Source organism: Ylistrum balloti, unplaced genomic scaffold (genome assembly GCF_031769215.1).
Source record: "Ylistrum balloti isolate Yb309-2 unplaced genomic scaffold, AGI_CSIRO_Ybal_v1 Utg370232, whole genome shotgun sequence".
Lineage (NCBI taxonomy): Eukaryota > Metazoa > Mollusca > Bivalvia > Pectinida > Pectinidae > Ylistrum > Ylistrum balloti.
Window position 1 is genome coordinate 29,437 of NW_026782191.1, and position 27,438 is coordinate 56,874.

General features: G+C 34.1%; 3 protein-coding genes across 3 annotated transcripts; 1 reads left to right on the forward strand and 2 right to left on the reverse strand.

The window, feature by feature from the left end:
* Window positions 1–4,890: 4,890 nt before the first annotated feature.
* LOC132552049 (2',5'-phosphodiesterase 12-like) lies at window positions 4,891–12,195 on the reverse strand. The gene is made up of 7 exons (XM_060216189.1): window positions 11,401–12,195; window positions 10,216–10,355; window positions 9,047–9,209; window positions 8,533–8,665; window positions 6,873–7,028; window positions 6,266–6,383; window positions 4,891–5,684 (listed from the first exon to the last, which is right to left on the reverse strand). The coding sequence occupies exons 1-7, from the start codon at window positions 12,192–12,194 to the stop codon at window positions 5,389–5,391; spliced, it is 1,800 nt and encodes a 599-aa protein (XP_060072172.1). The 5' UTR covers window position 12,195; the 3' UTR covers window positions 4,891–5,388.
* A 2,626-nt stretch (window positions 12,196–14,821) lies between these two features.
* Window positions 14,822–21,533, forward strand: LOC132552041 (acetylcholine receptor subunit alpha-like). The gene is made up of 6 exons (XM_060216180.1): window positions 14,822–14,876; window positions 16,594–16,745; window positions 18,411–18,455; window positions 19,424–19,539; window positions 19,694–20,226; window positions 21,109–21,533. Exons 1-6 carry the CDS (start codon window positions 14,822–14,824, stop codon window positions 21,531–21,533), a joined length of 1,326 nt encoding a protein of 441 aa, XP_060072163.1.
* Window positions 21,534–23,067: 1,534 nt separating this feature from the next.
* On the reverse strand, window positions 23,068–24,343 carry LOC132552042 (uncharacterized). The gene is made up of 2 exons (XM_060216181.1): window positions 23,779–24,343; window positions 23,068–23,504 (listed from the first exon to the last, which is right to left on the reverse strand). The coding sequence occupies exons 1-2, from the start codon at window positions 24,341–24,343 to the stop codon at window positions 23,068–23,070; spliced, it is 1,002 nt and encodes a 333-aa protein (XP_060072164.1).
* Window positions 24,344–27,438: the final 3,095 nt, after the last annotated feature.

The following is a 27,438-nucleotide window of genomic DNA, read 5'->3' on the forward strand; positions in this document are numbered from 1 at the left end:
GTGATATTGCTCCATAAATGGGCGTAACCATCGTCAAAACAGGTTATTGTTTATGAATGACCGTCCCGTTGTGTTTGTTTACGTGTCGCTGGGCAAAGTGAATGTATATATTATTTATGCGATCTCGAGAGTCCTTTTCCCAATCATCAAAGGTTAAAACTATCAAAGGTCTTCGCCATAATCAATATATATTGTTTCTATACAACAGAGAGTACTGTGTACATCAACTGTTCGTTGTATTCAATAAGTCTACCCGTGCGTGGAGACATAAAATCTAACCGTAATGGGAGCTGGCTGTTTGATATAGCTATTGTCTTGTCTTATGTTGTGAAACTGATCGGAACTGAAAGGTAATGTACGATTGGTGACATGTGTATATCTAAAACAGGAACTCTCTCTGGTATGATTCATTCGTTTACTGAGAAGGGTCTTATATTTTTCATACAAGGTTTTGTGTACATATACATATGTACATTTATGTGTCATAATTTCAAATACGATTTTTAACAGTTTAAATTGCTTAGAATCAATCAATTTAAGTTTTACTTTCTAACGATTGATCATTGTAGCATGAATAGTTTAATTTTAAGCATTTAATTGACTGAAGATGACGTATGGCACATTAAATTATAATGTATATTTTACAGTTCTTATCAATGTATCCCTATGGAAAAAAGGGTAAATCATGAAAAATCAGCACAACAATAAACGATACGTATATTATGTAAGTAATGCATCTGCTCCATTCATTGCAATATTTACCATTTTTATCGATTCTACCATTTTCATCAGTCATCAGTGTCTCGCTTGATAAACATTTCAGTAACTGATAATCTAGAGTTAGAGCCCTTCATGGTGTTTGTCCGAGATTAAATCTTTACCAAAAAATTTTGAAATTGAAATTCTATGGTTGCATCGTACAGTCTTCCACAATACAAATCAAACCATATAAACAATCCTATACGTGGAACTTATAGATATTTCTTGTTAACATGTTTTTTGTCTGTGTAGTAGGCAGTATTCATTAAAATTTCATTAAAAATCAGTATCTAAAAACAGTAGGCAACGTTACTTTTTAACCGTTTAATATTCCTAATTTACCATCATTTTCTTATGTCATTCATAGCTTAATGAATGCAATATGATTTTAAAAACTATATATTTTGATATTGTCTTAAAAAAATTATAGTTAGAATAAACACTTTTCTTAAAAACCATTGTAGTTCCCGATATTTTCCGTGGCCGTTTAAAAAAAGTATATATATACAGATTAGTGACATTTCTCATTTGTTACAAGGGAAATGTTATCTGCAAAACAACAAATCTCTAGTACGCTAACGTGATAACTTAAAAACAATTTTCAGTCTAGAAAAACATCGATGGCAAATTGGATGTGTTTCTAGGCAAAAAAGGTACAAAACACAATGTTATACATTTGTATTTTCTCATAAATTTGTGATACCCGTCGCTCGCGAAGTATCACGTGAGAACAATAGACATGTAAGTTAAACAACAGACACATAAAGGAGAGAAATAGTACCATGTTATTTAAACAGAAATAATTGAAAACATTTATCAAACAAACTGTCGCGTGAGTTCGCCAGCTGAGATCATTATATGCCTATACTGGTATTTACCAATAACACACCCATGTCGATACGCGTACTTGTTTTCGTAAAGTCCTGGATAAATGCGGTAACGGCTACACGAATGAATTAGCACATTTCAATATTCTTTGTTAATTTTCTCAGAGAAGTTTACGGGCTGTCATTATAGAAACATTTGTTGGAAATTTCATGCAATCCGTTTTAAATGTCTTTATTATGTGGTATAAATATTGTGATGATTCACTTGGTATACTTTTTATGACATTTCCTACTTCTTACTTACATGCTACATGTATCTATTGTTATCTATTGTCGCATGTATTAACGTTATACTTGATGTTTTTGATAATCAACAATAAACATTTTTCTACAATCAGAACATCTTCGCCGTCTTTTCTTTCGCGGACTGGAAAATTTTAAAATATGATATAGTTTAAGGAAATACCACACTGTAATTTCAATGGTTCACATTTTCGGGAAAAGGAAGTTTTATTTTCATGTTATTGTTTAACGTACAAACAATCATCAGGACTAGTTAAGCGTTTAAGCCTTCCGGTGTATGCGAAGCGAGTGTATGTTTTGTGTGCGTATGTTTTGAGAGGCTGTGATTTGATTGTTAAAGATTTCCTGTGATAGAACAGAACTGGTCGGCTTTATAGTGCGAACTTTAAGAAATATACTCCTGGAGGTCCCCAGCAGGACATCCCGCCCGCTTATATTACACCGACAATGAACAAGCAAGTCTATCTAAGACTACAACAAAGACCTTTAAGCAGGAATTACGTGTAGTAACTGCCATTTCCCTAAGTTTTGGTATGTCATGACCGAAAGATAGAACCCAACGCCTTCCTGGCGTCAGGGTTGTATCAAGAAAAAACAAAGAAGATGTACAAAATTTAGAAATAAGAAAATATTAAGATCCAATGATCGGTTTACGATCATGCAATTAGGGCACAAGTATAGAAAAATGCGGTGTTGATCATGAAATCATGGTCTATAATTTTCTATACTGTATATCATGAGTATTCATAGTAGCTAGTCAGCGACCTATCATAAAAAACAAGTTTGTAAATGAAAATTTGATAAAACCTATAGTGTTTGTGGTATCCATGTCACTTTGTCATTAGTATTCCATCTGTTGGTTTTCTATGTAAGATGGCTTGCTGTTACATGGATTTCTAAGTATTGTTACAAGCGAGGTCTACACGAATCGCTAGGCCATGCCACGAACTGAGGTGACAAGAATTGCTGAGTGAGGTTAAATTAACCAAGAAGTCATATATGATAACCAAATTCAAATTTATAGCTTTGACCTAGTCAATACATCTCTGGTTCAATGTCATATGTTAGCCAAATATAAATATACAGTGTAGATATGTTTGTATATGTTTGTATACATGTTTAGTTCTGGTACCATCTGGTATGTTAACCATACAAGAGACCTAGCACTTGGTTAAAGGTAAGTAGCTTTTAAGTGTCATAAAAAAGAAATTGCGACATCAATGATTGTAACCCAGTGTCAATACATCCATCAAAACTGTCATCCTATACCTATAATTCTTACAAAGTTACTTAAATAAACAACGCTATGCTCAAAAATTACAATAAAGTTAATCTCTTCCTCAAGAAGAAATGCAAGACCCATATTGGTAATTAAAGCACTTTAAGATGCTTCAATCCATGCAGAGCATGTGATTCTACCCTACCTGGGTGTTGAGATGACTTTGGAAAACTTAGTCAATTTGGCAACTTTTTAGCCAGGATCACTATGTGCATACTATATAGCTGTCATCCCTTGCTCATAATTCTGACCAAGTTTGAAAATATTTTCAAAGGAAATTAAATAAATTATGCTCAAAATTCTATTTTTCCTATAAATACTATTATAAACTTTACCCCCTCTCCACGGGGAAATGTGAGACCCTTGGGCCATGAAATTCACAATTTTGGTGAAGCATGTTCATATGCTTCAATCCATGTGGAGCACTTAATTCTACCATATCTGGGTTTTGAGAAAAAGATTTTCAAAACTCAAATTTGAAACGTTTGGCCCCCAACCCTCAGGTCCCTGCAGGGTGGGGACTGTATAATTCAATATTTTGGTTCATCGTAGGCCAGGAAAGGGTTCCTGTAAAATTTTTTTGAAATCTGTTCTGGAGTTCTTGAGAAAAAGTAAAAAATATTGAATTGTTTACAGATGCACAACATCAGCAAAGGGAAACCCTATGTCTCTGGTGAGCTAATAAAGATACATATTTTATTCCGTTTGTAGTGATTATACTGATTTCAGTAAAACATCCTAAGCATGCATTTGAAATAGAAAACGTCGGGTTTGATTGATTGGATTTAACAGGTGTATACGTTCAAAGTAATTTTAAAGACATCACCTTATTTCTATGTTTTGAGATATCTTTAATAACATTCTATATTGCCCTTCATTTTCAGATCTTGGACATTTCAACTTTATAATTCATAACATTCAGCACATAAGAAAATACTATAATTACCTATGATTGACAAATGTACTATGAAGCTGGACTCTTCAAGTTCAGATCTCTGCAGTGCATGTACAAGAATCACATATCATTAACCTGACACATTCTAAAAGCTAAGACATTTCAGTCTTAATAATCATATTGTTTCACTGTAATTTGAAATAAACTAACATGTAAAATCTCATCTTTTTGAGATCAGGATATTAATTTTATATTACGTTAGTTCAGATTGATATAAAATCTAAAGGAATGCCAAATCTGCAGTTTTTCTGCAAGATTGTTAATTTTATTTGTGAACCTAAATTTTATATTTTTTTGATAAATATTCAGCATGCACTACAATTGTTTTTTCATGAGCTTACATAAACTTTTGCCATTTCAAATCATCATGTGAAAACGATATTGTTTTTACACAATAAATCACAGAATCAAGATGTCCGTGCTTCATCCATTTTATTCATGATTTATTCTAAAAATCAAAATCTGATACTTGTAAAATTGAACTCAAAATTATGCCAAGTATCATAAATTTCTTTTAATTGTTTGGTTTCAGCTTCAATCACTATCATAGTAATAGCCCTCAAAATAATTAAAAAAAGCATATTTTAATTTTGTTTCTTCTATAATCTAAATCACTGGTTAGCCATCAGATTAAAAAAAAAGCAAAAAAGCAACGAAAATTAAACAAATTCTAACTGAAAGAAGTAAAATGAATTATTCCTGAAAAAGGTGACACACAAAAAGTGGTAATATATCAAATCTTTTTAAATCTTAAAATTGTGTGAAAATCTATGAGTCTTTAATTTAAAAGTGCAATGTTTTAATTTTGTCATGTTTGCAGCAGTGTTCAACTAATATTTTTTTCACAAATTGTATAAATCTAATCTTAACTTATTTTTTTATCTTGAAAACTATCCAAATTTCAATTCAATTTCAATCAATTACAATAAAATAGAAAAAAATGTCCAAGACCTTCCAGTGGCAATATGTGTTTCCCAGAAAATTGAGAAGCAAACTAGTCTGTGTTGTTGCCTTGGTTATGCTCCTATGTCAGACGCTTCTCCAGTTGATGTGGATGGTATAAAGTGAGCCTCCCATATAGATGCTGTTATGTGAGGTAGTAACTACTACAAGGAAACCCTTTCTCAAAATGACTCTGGCTGGTCATATGGCAATAAAACAAACAAATTCAATCTTTAAATCTGGTTGAAAATCTGTAATAAAAAGGTCCCAGATGACAGAAGATCACATAAAACAGATGAGAGTGTTAACAAGTTAGTGAGGTATTATTGTGATTCCTCCAAAACATTTTGAGTTTGTTTCCACTTAATATCACAGATCTGAGCTATATGATCTGAGGGAAATACAACACTTGGTAAAGCTGTGTGTAAAACCACCTCTTCATGGTCCGGAGGGGGGATAACTTTTTCCACACTGAATTTATTGCTGTCTATGAAAATATAGTCTAACATCTCGTGGAAGTTAGCGACATAATTGGTGTATTTTGGGTATCCACACGCACTGATTAGTGTTTGACTGTGGGAAAATGTCATACCGCACAGATGAGCGTCTTCTGGTTTATCTGCAAAACAAACAAAATTATTCTGAAATGATATCCCAATATTTCACTTACAGTAACAAATTAAAGATCCTAAAAAGTGATGAAAGATTCACAAATTTAGGCATTATTAGACTCTAACAGGCAGTCTTCTAAAGCATTCTATTGTGCTGACCTAAAACTACCAACTCCTGTATCTAGAAGGCAAAACCCTTTTGTTTAAATGAAGGCAGAGAGATGCCAGCGAAATCATCCTTCAAATTAAATAAAAAAAAAAATGAAAAATTACAAAAAATTCTTTTGCAAATGCTCAAGAATCAAACAAACTGTCTACATCAGTAAAGAACAACTAAGTGGTATAGTTACTGGTTACTGTCCAGTGTTGTAGACATCAAACCTGGATTGCTATCAAAACTACCACTTGTATTTATTTTGTATTTGTTAATTTTGATAGATAGATTAAAAACATTTCTCAGGACTGTCCAAAATAATTTTTTCAAAGATCATATGACAGTCTAAAAATATTCCAAAACATCATGGTCTAACTTCATTTATGAGAACAAAATGCCTCGAATACCTTATAGCAGAGAGTAGTCTCCCCTTACCTGGATTATTCCAGTCTGAGAGATCACCGGGTACAAAACCTTGGGTCACGTACTGATGAACTCCACGTACTGGACGGCTGTTGAAATCTCCACAGAAAATAATTGCCAAATCTACTCCCTGTAGAAAAATACATAACATGTGCAGATAAAAACAGAATAACCACCAAACCCATTCATTATTTTTACTATCAACATGCTATCTCCATAACTCGTCAAGTGAGATTTGTTTCCCTTTGGAACTGTTTTGTTTCTGAACCTAGGTAATTACTACTTTGACCAATTAGACAAAAATTGTTTTTCATAAAAGAATGATGGATCAATTGACGGTGCATGTGTACTTTGGTTTCTGAACAGCTTTGATTACAAATTTGAAGGCCATTACTGATTGCAAGAGCATCAGTGTATCAACTATTAAATGAAAATGGACCACTATATATACTATCTCCATATTCAAATCAATAATATGTCTAAGGAGAGACTAATAACAGGCATACTTCCCTTAAGTATTAAACAAAATTGTATCTGTAGAGAGATGTTGAAGAGATGGTGAACTTTTTAAGAAGTCTTTATCTTAAGAAAGATAATGATAACTATTTTATTGTATTACCTGATCTTTGTATGTTGCTTTGAGCTGCTCCAGATGTTTGATACAGAGCACACACTGCAAAAGCCTTACAGCGTCAGCATCTGGTCGAAAATACAGGTGAGTATTAGCGACACATAATACCTGACTTGGGTCTTCAGTGCTCTTCAACACCACTGCCTACAATGAATATATAATACTAGATCATTTCATTTCAGCAACATTTCACCAGATATTACTTCATAAAGGATCAACATCATACACTATATACACACAGGTTCTCATAGTTATGTAAATTTATAAACTTGTAAAATTTAGATACAGAACTTTCATTTCAGGCCTTTTGCATGTGCATATCAATAAGACCAATGAAAAACTACAAAATAAAGAATGACATTCTTAAAAGAGTTGTGATAAAATATAATTTATCATATAAATATATACTTCAGTATCAAACATTATACAATAAAGTTGAATTACCAATATATAGAAGGCTTCTGACAATGATTGATGCTACCAAGCACTTTGGCACTGTTTTACACAGTTCTCATTTGATAAAGCCAAATTGAAATTCTCATCATGAGATTAATAAACTTGCGCCAAATTATGTCTACAACTACCAGATATCTACATCTTAAACTTGTGTAAGATTCTGTTTATCAAAATAATTTACAATTTACAATAATTTTACATGCAATCACTTCAGGGTCATCTGACTATAAAGACCTATATATGAAAGAGGCCAAGCAGGCATTAGATAAATTACTCAAATACACCACAGCTTACATAGAAGACATTGGGTTGGTTCATAAAGACATTTTCTGTAAACTTGAAATCATATTCTTTACAGATGCACTACAAAAATGCCATTACTCCACACATATTGCTTGTTGAAAGAGCATGCTATATGCCCAACATCATGACCCTTGGACTTTTGGTTATTAACAAGAAGTTGCTTATGTATTTCAACACATTTGACCCTGTGACCTTGACAGTGGGTAAAGGTAATGCATTTAAACAAAACTGGTAGCTATTCATCCCACAATGTTACAGGCCCATTATGACTACCCTGGGCCTTTTGGTTATTAAGAAGAAGTTGTTTAAAGATTTTGACATACTATACCCTGTGACCTTGAAGGTGGGTTAAGGTCATTCATATTAACAAACTCAGCAGCACTACATCCCTGCATGCTACAGGTCTGGTTATTGAGAAGAAGTTGTTTAAATATTTTAACCTATTTGATACCAGTGACCTTGAAAATGGGTCAATGTCAGTCATGTTAACAAACTTACTAATCCTTTTTTTCATTGTGCTACAAGCGTAATATCAGCAACTTCGCCCTTTGGTTATTAAGCAAAAGTTGTTTAAAAACTTGCACATTTTTTTTACTCTAGTGACCTTGAAAATGGGTCAAGGTCATCCATATCAACTAACTTACTAGATCTAAATCCTAGCATGTTACAGGCCCAATATCAGCACCCTGGGCCTTTTGGTTATTAAGAAAGATCATTCATATTAACAAACAAGGTAGCTCTTCATTCCATCATGCTATAGGCCTAATATCAGTACCCTGTGCTTTCTGGTTATTGAAAAGAAGTCATTTAAATGGAAAGTTTGCACACGACGGAAAGTGCATGACAACCAACGAAACACAATGACTATAGGTCATCTTGATGTATATACCTGCAGTACAGCTCCATGACCTTCCATCAATGTTGTAACATCCCTGTCTACACTAATCTTCTCAGCAATGTCAGTATACGCTGGATTGTTCTTCAGCTGTTCTGACAGGAGGATGCTATGCTCGGCTACCAAACTGACAAAAAATCAAAGCTGAGAGTGTACATTGGAAGTCTGAAGGGGTCATAAGTTTACATCAGTGGCTAAATAGGATTTGCATTTCCATGGCTATCAAATGAGTGCCAATACTTATGTGTTATCTCAAGAAGATGTATGATTTATAATACAATAAATGCCACAAAGCATGTAACTACTATAACATGAGTGCTGTGCACATAGATATAGCACAGGTATAGCCTCAAATATAACAGTCGGTACAATAATGTCAGATAAGAAATCCAGTCAACCAGCAGTCTTTTAGGTCATACTTATACATAATATACAACTCAAATAATCACAGAATTCCATGAACTGAAATCATATTGGAACTAAATAAAACACCAGTTTTAGTACATACCTGAATTTAGAACTTCTGAAAAAGATGGCTTCACCTTCTGGAGCATTAGGTCCTTTCCATTGTGAAATGCCTGTATATCCTAACAAGTCTAGAGCTGACGAGAAATAGGAATTAAAGCCTTTCCTGTCCACTTCTTGTAAACACATTATATCACAGTTGTAGCCTGTTTAACATAACAAACCCAATAACTAATAAAGCGATTCAGATAATAATTAATTGAATTGAATCAAATGTGTATGTGCACCCTTAAGATATCAAAAAGCTGTCTTTGAAAAAAAGGATAAAAAAGAGAGAGACTTGCTCAATAAATTGATTCTGAATGTAATAATGATTGATACAATTTAAACTTGACTTTTTGACAAATCCAATGAAACCTATTAGGGTTTTGGATTTTTCATAAAAATTTGACAGTAAATACATTGTCTATTAAGAACATAATTTTCATTATCAACAAAGGTAATGTCCACTAAATATCCAGTTATATTGAGCAAAAGTCTCATCATATATGACAGCATAAATCCAATAATAGGAACAGCTTTAACATGTGCTGCTCCTGTTTTGACAGTTGCCATTATCCTATATTTTCTCCATTTCATTGAGCATTCTGATGTCACAATAAAGGTACAATTGCAATTATAGTCTCATAATTACATTGAACGTCTACTACTGTTGTAATGGTACAGCAGCAGGCCAAAGTTAAAAATGAATATTTTACTATGACTGTATAACAGCTACATCTGTACCCTCCCCCCTTGTCAAGAATAAATATACTTAATGGAAATAAATCTCAACTTGCTTAAACAAATTATCAATCACTTACTAACAACAGGGATTCAATGCAATTTCAAAATGAATTAGAAGAAGAAAATCAGTTACATCAATGAGGTTACTGAAAGTATATACATAGCTTGCGGAAATATTATTTTAGTACTTTTCAAGCTGAAGAAAAATATGCTGAAATATGAATGTACTATATCTTGCCATTGGATATCGTTTATATGGAAAAATCATTACCAAAGTACTAATTTGCCAAAAAAGTGATAATGCATTAATTCTGATTGTGCTAAATTAGGTACATTTACGGCAATATATATATACAAGTGTATTAGTTTTAACTGAAATATTTATGATACAGGATTCCAAAGCAAATTGACTATAGACTGAAATACCATAAAGCTCCTTCATGATGAGAGGTCTGCGGTAGTCACCCTTGAGAGCATATGGTGCGCAGTAGTTGTACAGAATATCTCTGGTGTAGTCAGTATCAGCGTAAAAGTCTGCCAGAATGTTATAGGACATCACTCGGACACTGTGAATACAAGAATGTTTTAGCTCATCACTCAGATACTGTGAATACAAGAATATATCATAGCTCATTATTCGGATATTGTGAATGCAGAATAGTTAAGCTCATCACTTGGATATTGTTAATACAAAAACGCTACAGCTTATCACTTAGATATTCTGAATACAGAAATAACATAACTCATCACTCAGATATTGTTGACAGATGAAACCAATGGTTCATTATAGTGTAGCGGGGGACATCATGTCATCTTTAATTTTATGTGATGTGAAGTTGTCAATGCTTGATTTTTTAGTCAGCTTTATACAGGTGTCCGTGTGTCATGTCTACTGTAGTGTATGTACCCTGTGTACCCGTGACCCCTTCATCGTTTTGTCCTGTCACCTGTTACCCGTTTTGTCGCAGGTCTATGTATATCACGTGCAAGTTCTCCTGTCTTGTTTTCCTTGCATTTTCGTCCGTGTCTGGGGTGTTCCGTCTCTTGTGATGTGTTGTGATTGGTTCTAGCTGTCTCGTATTGTCATTTTAGGGTATAAGCTGTAGTGTGTTTAGTAATTTAGGGTGCAGAGCGTCGGATTGACTTCCAGAGGTGAAAACCTTCTCTGAGGTAGGTCTGGGGATATGTTAGGTTAATTAGACATCATTCAGGTAGGAAGCTATATAGCGGGGTGGAATAGTGAGGTGTTAGGTAGTAGGTAAGTTTACGTTTTTGGTATAGATGAGGATGTTGTTGTGTCTGTGTAGGCCTATGCTGTTGTCCTTAATTTACGTTTGCTGTTAAATAAATTGTTAAATTCAAATTAGCAGTGTTTGTCCTCCTTCGAAAACGCAAGCTGAACCCATTGAACCTGGGTTGACGGTGATACAGGGCGAGACGGGACCAGGTAACTGTTGACCCCCCCTCTCCCTCCTGTTACAATAGTAGTCCCAGATATTATTAATACAGCTTACGTCTCCATTACTGTGGATACAAGAACATCATATCTCATCACTTAAATACAGAATAACACTGCTGTCATGTGATATAACACTATAATTTTATAACTACCAGTTTGGTTCTGTGATATGTTCCGTAAATAAATGTCTGGCTTGAAAAGGACAAATTCCTGGTCCTGGGGTAATTGAACTTTTCATCACTGTATAAACTTCCTCTCCAGATATTGCTCCCCTTTTCGGAATACATTTCAGCATTAGCTTCCAGCCAATATCCTCAACAGTTGTGGTGTAAATACATGTCCTACTAACTTCTTCACATTCACTGAACGTTGGTGAATTGGAATTCGTAGCTATTTCACTTCCTTTCACTCTACTCCATATAAACTCGGTCTCTTTCAAATCAGTGAATTCTGCATCTATCAATGGTATAACTGGGACCTCCGCCATCGTTGATTCAGGTAAGGAAACTTTTATTATTTTCGGTGCGTTGACAATAATTGAGAGTTTACAATCCGCAATTTTTAAAATGCTACCATCGACCATTGAATCTTTGATGGTGGCTTCCTTCCCGAAGTTGATTCCATCTAAAGAAATTGTAATAGGTGGAAGAAGCGATTCTTCATTTGATTCACTTTTTGATTTCTTCTTCTTCTTGAGACATTTCTTTTCGATGCCTGCATGAAGGCGATCGATGAGTTCCCCGACCGTTTCGTCAAATCGACGCTCAAAATTAAACATCTTCAGTTGTTTAGATTGAACGCCATATTGAAACGAAATTTTCAATCTTTCTTCATCTGGAGAACATCTAACGTAGCAGTGTTCCATTCTTTTAAAAACTGTGTTTGTTAATGTGGAGTTCAAATATCTTGCAATCCTCTTAACCATATGACATGAGGTCGATTGCATGACTGGGAGCAACCATTACCGGAAGTCCAGCCGGAAGTAAATAACTATATGGGACAAGGTAATGTAAAGATAAGAAACAGCATGACCTAAATGGTAATCATGAAAACTTAAGCATGTCGTTCTCTAACTTGACGCGAAAACTTTGATCCTAGTGCAGAAAAGGATATATCGAACTTTTATTTCCTAACAGGAAAATTTTCAATAGAACCAACATACACCAATCTGTCAATGAAATAGGTAATACACATGAAAAGACTGGAACGTTTCATACGTAAAATATATTTTTATATATTTGAACATATTTTTCTAAAATTTCAAACACTGATGCGGAATGTGCCACCATGTACTCAGAAGTTCTCTGATTTCCAACTATTATTTTTTCTGCTGTGACAGTTTCCTTTACTTAAAACCTTCACGGTACCTATTGGAAGTTATCTGAATCCTGCAATCATTTACCAACTATGATATTCTTCCCCCACGTAACACTTCCTCTTATAACGTCTCTGTACCCTGAACTCTGTAACCGGTAACAGAATACACAGTGCTTTGTAACCCTTTACTGAGTTGTATGTATTCCGTTACCCGTTACCCACTGCCTGCTGAATTTACTCTTCAATTTATTATTTATCATGACTCACGTAATCTGTAATCCAGTACCGAAACCAACGAATTATGTAAATCTTTATCAAAATTACCCCATATCCTGAACTCCATAACCTGTTACCCAGTGTCTAACAAATTGTTTAACCTTTAATTACTCCGTATCTGAAGTCCATAATCTGTAATTCATTTCCTAAGAAATCGAATTATTCAACCCCTTATTATCCCGTATCTTGAACTCCGTAACCTGTTACCCAGTGCCCAACACAACAAATTGTTTAACCCTTAATTACTCTGTATCTGAACAATATAATCTGTAATTAAATTCCCAACACAACGAATCCTATAACCCTTAATTGCCCAGTATCCTGAACTCCGTAATATGTTACCCAGTACCAAACACAACAAATTGTTTAACCCTTGATTACCCCGTAACCTATTACCCAGTATCAAATAAAACGAATTTTATAGCCACGATGTACCCCGATGTCCTGAACTTTGATACCTGCAACTCAGTGCCTAGTTTTGTATATATATCGCTTTATCTCATAATAGGAAGTTGATACGAGAGTTTGACGTCGGTGATAAAGACCAATTGAAAAAAAAGCATACATTTTATATTGTATTGTTTAGTGGTACAAAGACGTTTACTTCCAATAATAGGACACAAGAACAGGAGTAAAAATTATTTCGTTTTTGAGTATAGTTGTAAAATCTTTATATATATGTTTTTTGTTTGGGTATTGATTGGTTGACGGGTTTTCCGTCTCCGTGACTCCTCCCGTACCCGGGTATCGTCTCACCGACGAACGTCAGTGTGCATGTACTGGTGACGTGATTTGGGTATTACCTGTATAGGGTTATATGATAGGAACTCGTGTTTTGAGACTTTACTAAGCCTTGCTTTATCGGACCAAGTGTCGCCGATAAACAAAAAGCTTAATAATAAATTTAAATATATATATATATATATATATATAACCAATCTTATTTGTAGGAAAATTAAATCGCATTTATCAAACAATAGACACACAATTTTAAATAAAGATTTATATATTCTTAACTTGAACGTCACGGTAATCGCAACATATCAAACAGATATATGATCGTTTTCAAAACTTTTCAATCCTTTAAAATATTTCAAATATTTTCACTAATGGATTTGTAATATTTATCATGTCACACAAAAATTCTGCACCGTACTGCTATTTGATGAATCAGCACAGGGCATGGAGGTTGACGTTACAGCAAAGTAAATAAATATTAAATAAAATACTAGAGGGTAAAGATGATGAAATTAGCCGGAGAGGCTGCATAAAATTATTGCATATTTCATTTTTGTCTTGGCGAACATTTTAATCTATGGATTATGATATTTCAATGCCCTTTGTAGAGGTAAGTTGTTTATATTTAAGTTATAATCGAGTATTAATGTCCACGTGTGTAATGGTGGGCCCAATGTATAAGGGATTAATTAAAGTCATGACCTTAACCCGGTTGGAAGAGTGTATCTGTAGAAAATACCTCCGTGCGACCAGTCTAACATTCTATACCCGTCTATGTGGTTTGTTCTATACCTAGTGTGTGACGTCTACAGACCCGATGTCTCACTATGACTATGAATTGGATTTTGCTTCTTTGTCTTTTCTGTACAGGTAGGTTAACTTTGTTGCTTCAACAACCCCACCCCCCTCTTCTCCACAATCCCCTAAGCTTAGCTAATCTTTTTGCATATTCTAACGAGACGATAAAGGACTTTTAAATGTTAAAGGTGCTACACATGTTTTGATTTCATCCCATTAAAGGCAGAATAATCTTATATTACTCTTTAAACTTTAAATATAAGCCATACAGCCAAAACAAGATTACAAAGGAATCTCAGCTCACACCATTGTTTGATCTTTAACAGTTCCTGAAATGTTGGATCTTTTCTCGTCTTTCATTCTTTCAACAAACTATTACTGTCCAAATCCAAGAAGATCGCATGAGGGCACTGTTGATTTCCTAATTAGCATGAAAATGTGACAATGCACAACAAGGGATCACGAGTACCTAAATATGGGAAAAGTGTAACATTCACAGGTACTTCTCAAGAAAAAGCGATTTAATTCAAAATGTGTAAGGACGGACAACAAACAAGGACGGAGGGCGATTTGAACAACCTACCATTAAATGTGTGTGCTTAAATAAAGCTATATGGTTTTAAGGACAAAATAAGAAAGAACCCGATTTTTCGCTCCCTTTCCCCCTTGCAATATCACAAAATAATTCGACACGACAAGATATAATTAGTCACCCGAAACGGGATCGTAACCTGTTTAGTCTCGTGTGTTTTTGTAGCTGGAAACAGTTAATTTGCAATTTTTCTGAAATTATAGGTCATGTTTGAGATATACAGGTACAGGAGATTGGTTATGAAAAATACACCCTTGCGCGTATACATATATATTTATAGGCAGCATTAAAATTTCATTAATAGTTGAGAAATAGAAATTATGTTAGTAATATTTGTGTTGATATAAATTGTCTCCTGAATTCTGACATGTAATTGGCATGGTTGCCAACTTAAAAATGCTTAAAAAGCAAAATACTATTGATTCAACCTAACAGTACAACTTTATAGCAAAAAATATTTCTGAATATCTGACTTGAAATTAACAACACTGTCATGGTAACAAACTGCATGTGTTCTTACATTTCAGCCAAATCCAACTTAGAACGTCTTCACAATATGACCGCGTGCACCCACTAAGAAAATCTCAATTTATGTAAAGCTAGTTTTTGGTATGTAGACACAGATTCGAGACTGCCCCAATAATAATCTTCAACACATGTAAAATACTATTCTGAAATATACTAAACCCCACGTCGTAAACTTTAAAATGACAAGACCAATCTTAGTAAGGATCTATTTTTCAGATTCTAATTAAAACCATCATAATAAGGAAATCTAATGAACAAAGCTAAATCACCCCTGGCAACACCGAGCAACTGTGTACTGCTTCCTTAATTAAGTAATTATTTCTCTTATATTGGTTTCGAAGCCGTATAATTAATAAAACTATCCCCATGAAGCGATTCGTGTTTGAAGGGGGTGGAGTATATTTTGTGCAGTCGCTCTGATTTCTGAATCGAAATATACACAATTCAGGAATACTTAGCAATTCATACACTGTGGAATGTGAAATCGTTTTTCCTTCAAACACCTATACCAAACCCGATTCACACCTATTCACAAAAACCGTAAATTTGACATAATGCATTGAAACATGTGAATATAATATACATTTTCGAAATTTGAATGAAATTTGTGAAGCTGATAGTGAGGTTTAAAGAAGTACTTTTACTATATTTACGTGGCTGCAGCAAGGCAAGTGAGTAATATTTGACAGTGAAGGTCGGTCAGTCATGTTTTAGGTGTACCATCTAAACTAGAGGCAAGAACGAGACCTTAATATACAAACAAAAGAATTAATTCCTTCATAACAATTTTTTAATGAAAAATGGTAGATGTCTCTTGAGTGCCTAACTCATTAAAGGAAGGAGGTGCATGTTGTATATTCTAAATATGCTTCTGTGATCCTGTCAATAAAGTTATAGAACAGCAGTGTAAATAATCACACGGTTTTCTTAAGAAATAAGTGTTTAAATGTTTGCCGAAACGTAAATAAGTTACCTGCTCAAAGATGAAGGATATGTTGGCGTAGCCCTTTTCCCCTACCACACCAATTCATTGTTAATCAGTGAGAAATAGAAATGAAATTTTAAAAACTTCCCTTTTTTGTCCTAACTATTTCAGATGTACAGCTCGTGCAATCAGGGTACACCTCCGCGAAGGAAAATGCTCTTCGGACTCTATTGTTCACTACAAACAGCTACCAGATACAAGCTAGACCAGCTTCTAAAGTAGACGTCAACATCACATGCAATGTATTAACTTTCAACTCCCTGGTAAGTACAAAATACAACGGTGTCTATATAATAGAGCATGAGTTCCTATCACTGTCATGTCGTAACTATTAACTCTAGATAAAGTTGTAAAGTCAATATCACTGCCATGTCGTAACGTTCAACTCCCTGGTTAGTACAATGATATCTAGATAAAGTTGTAAAGTCAATATCACTGCCATGTCGTTACTTTCAACTCCTTTGTTAGTACAATGATATCTAGATAAAGTTGTAAAGTCAATATCACTGACATGTGGTAACTATTAACTCCCCTGTTAGTACAATGATATATAGATTAAGTTGTAAGGCCAATAACACTACCAATGACATAAGTATTAGTCCTAATAAGAATCATGCAAAGAAAGATTTATGACATGTCACAAAATTACTTTTGATCGGTTTCTGTTCAGAGATAATAAGCATGTACTAAGATATGTTTTATCCCAAGAAAATATGCTTGTTCCGATGGTAACTATGGGGTTGAGATTTGAAGTGCAAGTGATCACTATGGTACTTGACAGTGTCTGCTATCTGTCTGTTGTTCTTTGGTCCAGCGTCCTTAACCAACTATTCAAGAACCAATGGGCATCGAGATAATTTGTATGTACCATGTTCTCGGTACAGTTTTACCCGTTTAAAAAAATAAATGACATTGACCCACTTTTTAAGCCTTATGAGTCAAATGTGTGAAGATCTTAGATTAGAATTAAGACAACAGGTCATTAAATGACTGATCCTGATAAACTCACAAAGGCCACAACTTAAACAAATACGGAATAAAAATGTACAATGTACATGTAACCACGTTACTTACAATATAACATATCTTAAAGTTTATCAACTTTGACCAGTCATAGGAACACATCTTAAATGAAATGTCAGTGATGTCGGGACCTGCTCAGAATGTTTTACATAAAATTTAGTACCATGGTTACACTTTGTACTAAATATCATATCTTTAGCATAAAGCATGTTACAAGTCACTATATTTTGTTATCTACAGTTTATAATTTTAGATAAGTATTTATATTATTTGGTATTGATTTAACAGTGATGTCATTGGGCATCTGAATATGTATAGCATTAGTATGGTTCATTCACTTTAAGGGTTATCTTAAAATCGTCATCTAGTTTAGATGTTGCTATCCAGAAATGGAATATTCACAATATTATGTTTGTCATAAAGTAGAAAAGGTGGCCGTGTGTTTAATTTCTAATTTTCTTTATAGATAGACTTTGTCTTTTGTGATAGTAACACATATTCCTTTTCTGATATCATTTTAGAGAGGTTTTAGGCCTGCAGCATCGATAAAATGTAATTTTTCAGCCAAAACACTTAAAGTATTTTGAGGAGTGAAAACGAAATCGACAGTATTTGATTTCTTTTCATGATTATCATTTTTATGTTTTGTCTTGACACGTTTTTGAAATCGTCTTTATATATCATATTGCATCCTCTGGCATATGTATTGATAATACAGGAAATCTTAGGAAAAAATATCGTTTTTTTTCTCAAATCAATTATTACCATTCAAAACATAGTATTTTTGTTTCAAATTGATGAATTATGCGATGCTATCATATATATTGTTGTAAAACATTAGAAGTATTTTACTGTTTGCTTAATCTTGATTATTGTTATCTCGTTTAATTATTTTTTTTTATTAGGATGTCCGAGCTCAGTCCTTGACCACTACTGGCTACTTCGATCTGGTAAGTGGACGCAAACCACTGTACATGCGTCACTATCTGATGACTTTGAATGTGATGAAGCATATAACAATGCGATGAAAATAAAAGCAAGCACAAATACAAACAAGCATAATTTATCTACAGTAATATGAAAAAAGTAATTTGGTCTCTATTTGTGGCAACGTTGAGCATATAAATCACAATGTGATAGTCATCACCAGAACGCATTTAGAGCGCAAGAAGAACCTACCAGTCATTCTTCAAAATAGCATCAAACTTTTGAAAAATAAGTTAGAAAAAACCTTTAGCAGTCAACTTAAAAAAAAATATGATCAATCATAATATTTCCCTAAGTACAGCATGCTCACCTATTACATGTCTTTATGTTTCAAGTTTCAATAAACTCTTTGAAATATCTAAGTCGATGGATAGATGGGATACGGAATCCCAAAACTCTTTCGAGACTTTCATATCACTCTTTTTAAAGCTCATGATAGTACAAAAGACACTTTTATATACAAATTCAGAGTTAGATACAGTAGAGCCAAACATTGAATTAAAATTAATCATACAGCTGTTTCGTCCTTCCAGGACTTGTCAGTAATGCTAATGGATCAAATATTGAAGCCTGAGAGGCGACTGAGGAAAATCCTAAGTGATCGATAGAAAAGTCAAAATCAAGATGGGGAAACGCACTTGTCATGATTCAATAAATAACATGATTTTTTTTACATCAGATAATTTTAGAGCAGTGTCAAGTACATGTTTACATTCTGATCCGTGCCACCATTCGGCTGTGAAGATATGAAATAATTGCACATATTCAATGATATTCCATCTCATTCAATGTAACATATTTTGTATAATGCTTATCAATTGTTGGACATTTAGTATAAGGTTAGTTTATCATAACGAATATTGATAATCATGACATGGAAGTAAGATTTTACATAATCTACATTTATAAAGTTTTGATGTTTATGTTATAGTCCTGGTCTGATGCAAGACTGAGCTGGAGCTCAAACTCGGCATATAATAATGATATATATGCTATATATTCTGATGAAGATACAGTATGGCGACCACCCCTTATCATGTACAACTCGTAAGTATTTCAGTTAAAACTCTACACACTTTACTGAATGCATTAGCACAATCATGAAAACTATAACACAAATCATTAGCATACGTATTAGCGTGCTTGCCTGATTATCAACTGCATCTTGCAAATACATTTTCATTTGCATGTATATTTCTAGGGTAAAAGATATTTCTGTAATGAGTGACGATGCAATACCATTGCGTGTTCAACAAGATGGCACTGTTTCATGGACACCCTCAGGAATATACGAGACTATGTGTGAGACAGATGTGACTTTTTATCCATTTGATACTCAAGTGTGTGACATTACTGTAAGTACATGGGGTTATACTTCAACTGAGATAACTTTAAATCTGCACACACCGCCAGTTGATACTACGTATTACACGGAAAACGGAGAATGGGAGTTCAATACATATTATACCAGCTCTTCAACGAAAAGCCGACGCGGGAAATCGTTTTCATCAGTAACATTTCATATGAGTCTAAAACGACGGCCTATGTACCATGTTCTGAACACTTTGATCCCGACAATTTTATTGGCGTTTCTGAGTTGCCTGGCGTTCAAACTGCCACCTGATTCGGGTGAACGGATTGGCTACTGTCTAACTGTTCTGCTGTCCTACGCTGTATATTTGACTCTCGTGTCTACGATTATCCCAACCACATCTGTCAACACATCCCTCCTGTGTAAGTGACATAAATACGTTATCATTTTCTAACAAGATTACGTGTTATCTGTGTTCTTTAACAAGGTGTTAATTTATAATTAAAATTCGGGCACATAGTAGTTTGCTTTAACTAAATAAACAATTAAAAACAACATAATAAGTTGTCTTCGAAGGCGTTTCTTTAATAAAGTGATAAGATTTTACTTATTATTGTATTAATCGAGTTTAATAACGTTAACGTAAGTGTTTATTATATAATTTTCAAAGTGATACTTTTTCTGAACATGTTATTCATACTTATCTATCAGTGTAATACATGCTTTCAACAACGCAGTAAAAGTAGTTGAAAACCCCCTTTGACTTGTGAATATGCTTTAACGAAATCTATTACAAGACGAAAGGTCTTGATCAAGGAAATACTACCTCGTTTGGCTGTTTAATACATAAGAAGCAAATTAACTTCATAATATCAAGTATTATCCTTCCTGTAACTAAACATCCCTCAAGATTCTTTCCGAATCGGAGGGTAGTGTATTGTAAAATAATTCATTTTCGTGGTGGATTTACCATCGTCGATTTGGAATCCATGAATTCATATATCCACGAACTGAAAGAAAATTCTCTTGAGCTATAATTAATAACTATCTACACAATCAAATGTCAACGAAAAAGTACTTTTGTTAAAAACCGCGAAAATGAGCCTCATTAAATTATGTGATTTTACAGTATTGCTTATTAAAGGAATGTCATTTATGGGATAAGTTTTCAGAGTAATCATTGCAAATGTGCAGCTATATCATTGCGATAATTTGCTAGAATTTGATTGTGACAATATAACTACAGTTTTTATATAAGCGACAATTTTTTAGTATTAATGTGTGTGTTTCTTTGTTTGTTTCAGCCGTATATCTCGTGTTTATTCTGGCAATGGGCATGGTGTCCGTTTTATTAACAATTATAGTACTGGAATGCCATCACACCGATCCGGATACCGAAATTCCAAAATGGATTATTAAAACGTTAAACATCCTGATGACGGTCACTTTCCAGGAAAAGAAAACAAAGTCTTCCTGTTGTTGTTCACCCAAGCACGGAGGAAATAATGTTGAAAGTTTGGAACCACAAGATCTGCAACCAGACGACAGTTTATCCACGGGGAGTAACAAAGTCCTATACACTAGGAATTCTACAGCAGATACTAATTACACGTGGATAGAAATAGGCCAGCGGTTAGATAAAAGTTTTCTACGGCTATTTTTATTCATTGTTCTGATATCGACGTTGGCTTTTACAGCGGGTCTTGGCATTGGATACGCCACTAATTAACAGTACAATTTCAGGAAGCGATTGCTGCAGATTGCAAATGTGCTCAAGGTGATTCCCAGTTAATATTCAATATCTAAATTTATTAATCAATCATGGTAACATTCCACTTTATCGAAAATAATGCACATTTGTGGTTGTATAAATACATCGTTTAAGACATATTTTAGGGAGTTACTATTGCGCTCAGAGAGCTTGAACGTCTATAGAAGTAACTTTGAAATTATCTTTTTGTAAGTGATAGAAAACATAGAAAACATGAAGAAATAAGTGACATCTAACTAAAAATAATTCATAACCTATTCAAACATATAATGTGTTCCCCCAAACACTACTAGGTATGATTTTCAGTTGAAGTAACGAAAAAACTTCATATATCCAATTCATAATGAACAAACAATATCTTTTAAATGAAAGGATAATTTTATTATTATTTTTAATATAAATATTTTAATATATACCTAGTTAGACAGTTAGATCTGTATGTACTTTTCAAGGATGTGGGTTTCTAACCATATTGTTCAAAATCCACTTGTCTGCTATTTCAAATAATATGTTTATTTTTTATTTTTTGTTTTTTGTTTTTTTGTTTTTGTTTTTTTTGTTTATAAAATAGCTTTCATCGCAAACGTTCGGATGCATAACGTGCGTGCCTTCATGTCTTAAACCGAATAGGTCTCGTGACAATTTCGTGACACGTTAAAAAAGTGTAAAGCTATCTATGAATAGGCATTTCACAAGTGTCTATACACTTAAAACGCCACTACCATCACCATATCGCAATCTGACGGCGTCAAAATTTCCTGCCAGTCACGTTACTTCGCACGAGTTGGGTTGGGTCGCTTCTGAACATCACTTTCATTCAGCTGAGTACACCTCTTTAACAGAGACTTTGCCTTATATTCTATGTTCTTCCATATTTCTGGTCCAATGTATATATTTCATGAGAGCTCTTTCAATTACTGAACTGTTAAAGCTAATAACGACATTTTGTGTGTTATTTATGTGTATGAAAGTAATCTTTGTTAAATTCGACTCTAGATCGAAACTAATTACAAAATTATTACATCATTGATATATGACAATCAGATTATGTGTGGTTTTATATGATGAATGTCATACCATATTTATGGCAAGCAAATATATTTTTTGCATCAACCAGCAACATTTTCTGTTGGAGTATGAATACTCCCATTCATGTATGTAGGCAAAACATTTTAGTACGTGAAGCGTATTGGTTTATCATTTTCTAAATCCATCATAAAGTATTTTCCTGGCTTAATTACGAGTTATAAAATGCCTTCGTGATTATTTGTGTGTAATCATAGTTTAAAGCTTAAATACGATATTAAAAACAAAATGAAAACAATAATTCATAGTCTTTATTATCAACAATTCTAGCATGATAAATAGAACACATAATTAGTTTATTGAAATATAAGCTGTATTTCTGTTTGCCGCTAACCCCCGTTATAAATTATCTTTGTCTCCAAAAAGTATCATATCCTTTTCTCTATGTTTGAATGGCACATCAAAACTATAAAATTTTCCAACCAGAGAACGTAGGATGTGATAATGTGTTTTCGCTTTTTATTGTTGTACTTCCCGCACCACGGAAGATGGAACCAACACGAATAAACACATGATCCCCATTCATTACTTCTAAAACTACTAATTGCATACTTTGGTGATAGTCGTTGATTTCATCAGAATCTGTGTAAGAAGACCCCCTGACCACTCCGTTCACAATCAGCTGGGTTTGGAAAGCTTTTCTTATTTCACAAAGCATCGTCCATGTGAAAACGTAGGTTCCCGACTCTGGTACAACATAGATTCCGTCCTGAGGAGCATATCCATTTCCTTCGTCTAAAGACTCTTGATCAAACACAACTGCGGCTTTTATTCCAATAGTTACAGTTGAGCTGAGATATGCGTGAAAGGCAATAGGCTGTGAAGGCGGTGATACAGGAACACCTGAAACAAACACATAGGTATCAATAACGCTAGAAATCAAACTTGGGACCTCTTGTTTACTATTTGTAAGGCTTAACAGATTGAGCTTGAGAAACATTTCCGCAAGGCAATATTGTAGATATTAGTAAAATTAACTATTCTGTTCACATTCTGGTGTCTTGTTATTTATATTGTACTTTGTATTATTTTGTATTATTGCCTTTACATTGCTGTCAATCTTCTACAAGTTATTTCCATGTATCTTTTAATTCACCCGGGTGTAAAATGAACTCACGGTTTTGTTTTGGTGTCAGTTCGTCTAAAGGAAGACCTCCATGGAACGGGTAATTGTATTCGTTTCCAACATCGGGTGAACGTGAATTAGGGTGAGGGTTACTTCGAACATCGTCAAGGCTACTCCGAACGTCATCAGGTTTATCAAGAAATCTGCTATTGTCAAAAGAGTTATGCAAACCCTCGGGAAATAATGAATCAAATGACAAACTTTCATTGACAGATGAAATGCCTGTGCCTTTCTCTTGGTCTTCGAATACACGATTCTTCAAATTTTTAACTTGTTCTGCAAAATTGTTAAAAACACTGTCTTTGCGAATCATGAAGTGCTCAATTGACATAATGTTCCTTTTTATCTCCGTCATTTCAACCCTCTGATCTTGAATCTTTCCCAACAGTTGGTTGATAATTTCGTCTTTGGCAGTCAAAAGATTTTCCAGGTTGTCGAGTTTCTTGTTAACGAAATTTCGCCATTGGTAGTCCTGACTTTCATCATGTAGTACATCAGGGTGAACTTGCCCAGAGACGCTGGATAAGCAAAATATCAAGAGAGGCACAAAATACATGTTGTGCCTTACTGCAATAGCATATGTTAATATGTAGTGACAACTCATCACATCTATCTCTTATCTCTAATAGGTCACACACACACACACGTATATATATATAATGGCCTCCAACAACTCGCCAATTTATGAATGTTGAGTTTGTAAATATGGGAGTTGATGCTATAAAAATCAGCAATATTTTACACCAGAAGTCTGTTCAGGCTAACATTCCACCACACTTTTACAGTGAAACTCACCTGTAATTTCCTACAGTTACTCTAAGCCCAATGTATCCGAACTTTTCAACTACAAACAAACGATGCAGCAACTGAATGTAGATAACCTTCGAACGTCAGCTTGTTTTTGTTCTACCAATACTTATAAATATGGTCCAACTCGGCACATAGTAACTGGTGATTGAAGGATTATTCAAAATGTTAAACTAATAGAGGTTTTCATGAAGGGCCGTAATTCGTCTGTTAATGTGAATTTCAGGATACTTATGGATTCTGTTGAAACGATTCAAGAGAATGGGCGAAACGAGAATATTCTGCATTGGATTCATGTTCTGAGTGGGTAAAGTCCACTTGGTTCATCATTCCTAAAACAATTCGCAGCTTGAAGTCGAAAATGAAAACAAAATACAGATCAGCTTTCTTCTGTCCTTGTATCCTGATGTTAAACCCAAATTTCAAGATTTACATTACAGGTATGTCATTTTGCCTGCAGATAAGGCGTCCAATAACTTGATCCGTGTCAGCAAACATTATTACATTTCCTGTATACAAAGAGAACAGGGCTTGCTTGATAAGGAAGGAAACCCCACCTACACATTACGAAATCTTTCAAAAGACATAATACTAGTTAATCATGTTTCGGTATTACAATCAGTTAGATTGTCCATTAATGATTATGGCCGATCTACAATTTCGTCTATAAGAACATATGATTTTTCCACTCTGTACAACACTATACCCAATTCTAAACTGAAGGAACGCCTTCGTTCTCTTGTCAAGAAAGATTTCTTCTCCAAGAAAGGTGAGTGGCGGTATAGATATATACTTTTGAAATTTACTGAAGCGTATGTCGTAAAATACATCCAAATCATAGAAGAAATGTACGTAGGACGCCATTGTAATAAGGTCGAGTTTTGGTTGACAACATCTTCGTTGGGTTTGGTGATAATATCTGCCAACAAACGATAAGCATACCTGTGTGAACCAACTTTGTACCAATGTTAGCCGTTTTTATCTTGTTTTCATACGTGACGGAATTTGTTGAAGAGCATATCAAACAGGTCACAGAAACCCTGCAAAGTCCATCGTATATATCCACTAAATTGGAAATCAAAGATACGTCAGACGTATCGCGATGTTTTCCTACAACGAAACCAACATGGACAACTTTCCATCAAGCTGTATGATAAATGTGATGGTTTTAATTTCCGTATTGTGAATTTTCCATTTCGGGATAGCAATATCCCTGCATCTCCAACCTATGGTATTTACATATCACAGTTGATTCGATACGAGGATTCAAAAGATGAAGGTTGATGAAAATTATGGGGAAGTTAAATGGTCGCCATAGTGATTTCTTTGTGCGACATGAAGCTGAACGTAATCAATGCTCGTTAGTTTGCCTGTTGGTTCTATTGTTGTATACCTTGTTCTCATTTGAGAACGTGACAATACTTACTTGACAAGACAGCTGTCGTCGATGAAGCAGAAGCTCTTTTTGAACTCCTGGTCTTATTTTCCTTGTACTTTTTCAGGGGTTTTGACGTTGTTACTAAAATAGTTATGCAAACTTCAAAATATTATAATTAACAGAAAATACACAATTTTAACAGACATTAAAATGTTATACTAAATTATGAAATGCAATTTAACAATCTAGTTCATTTAAAGTAATATTTGTTATAAAACACCCGTGCAGAGCTCTGATTGGCAGAAATTGTTTCTGATGTGGTACATACATATGTAGGATCCTGGCGTCAGATACACGATTACGTTATCAACTAAAAAAAATACCTATACAATAAACAAAGGCACAATGACGTCACTTCAGAATACCGAAATGTAGTTTATAATCACAATATCCGGTATAACGTATTAGGATGTAAACAAAGGTACAATGATGTTACTTTAGAATATAACACTGTTGACAAGTGAAACATATTCAGATATTAAAGTACGAGGTGACATCGCTTCAAAATATGAAAATGTAAACAAGTCCCAATATCCCCAGTGAAAAAAATATTCAGGTATAAATAAAGACAGCGTGACATCAATCCAAAATGTTATAATGTAAGCAATAGTCATAATATCATCAGTTAAAAATATTCAATTATAATCGAAAAGGCACCATGACATTGCTTCAAAATATGAAAATGAAAATTGGTCCTAAGATCACCAGTTAAAAATATTCAGATATGGATAAAGACACCGTGACGTCTCTTCTAAACTTTAAAATGTAAATAATAGTCATAATATGACCAGTTTGAATACTCAGATATAAACACAGGCACCCTCACATTACTTCATAATATCAAAATAAGGAATCAGCAACAAACATAATGTCACCAGTTTAAAACCTTGTACGTCAACATCCCATAATATGATACATGCTATCGAGGCCTCCGTGCGATAGAACATACTCGGGTTTACAAATTATCTACAAAATAGTATAGATGTTATTGACAATTGAGAATGATCTACATATATACTTCATATATTCCATAGTATAGAAAAATATACACATTCAAATACATATTCCCAATATCACGATTTACATGAGAGATGTCCACAGTAGACAGATATACTCCCAATACATGGTTCAGAGAGATGTACATTGATATAGACAAAACAATCCTACAATCGCTACTATGTTTCGTTACCTACGACATACTGAAAGCGAAAATAATGTCATAAAAAATCTTAAACAAATAAATCAAAGTTTGCGTCAATATAATCCAGTAATAATCCACTTATGGTGATTAACGAGTCTGATGGTCCAGCCAATTTAATCATTAATCAGAATCAGAGACTCAAACAATGGCTGTACGCTGAACTTGCTGGTAGAACACGTTTTCTCAGCATGATGTGGCCAGGCGT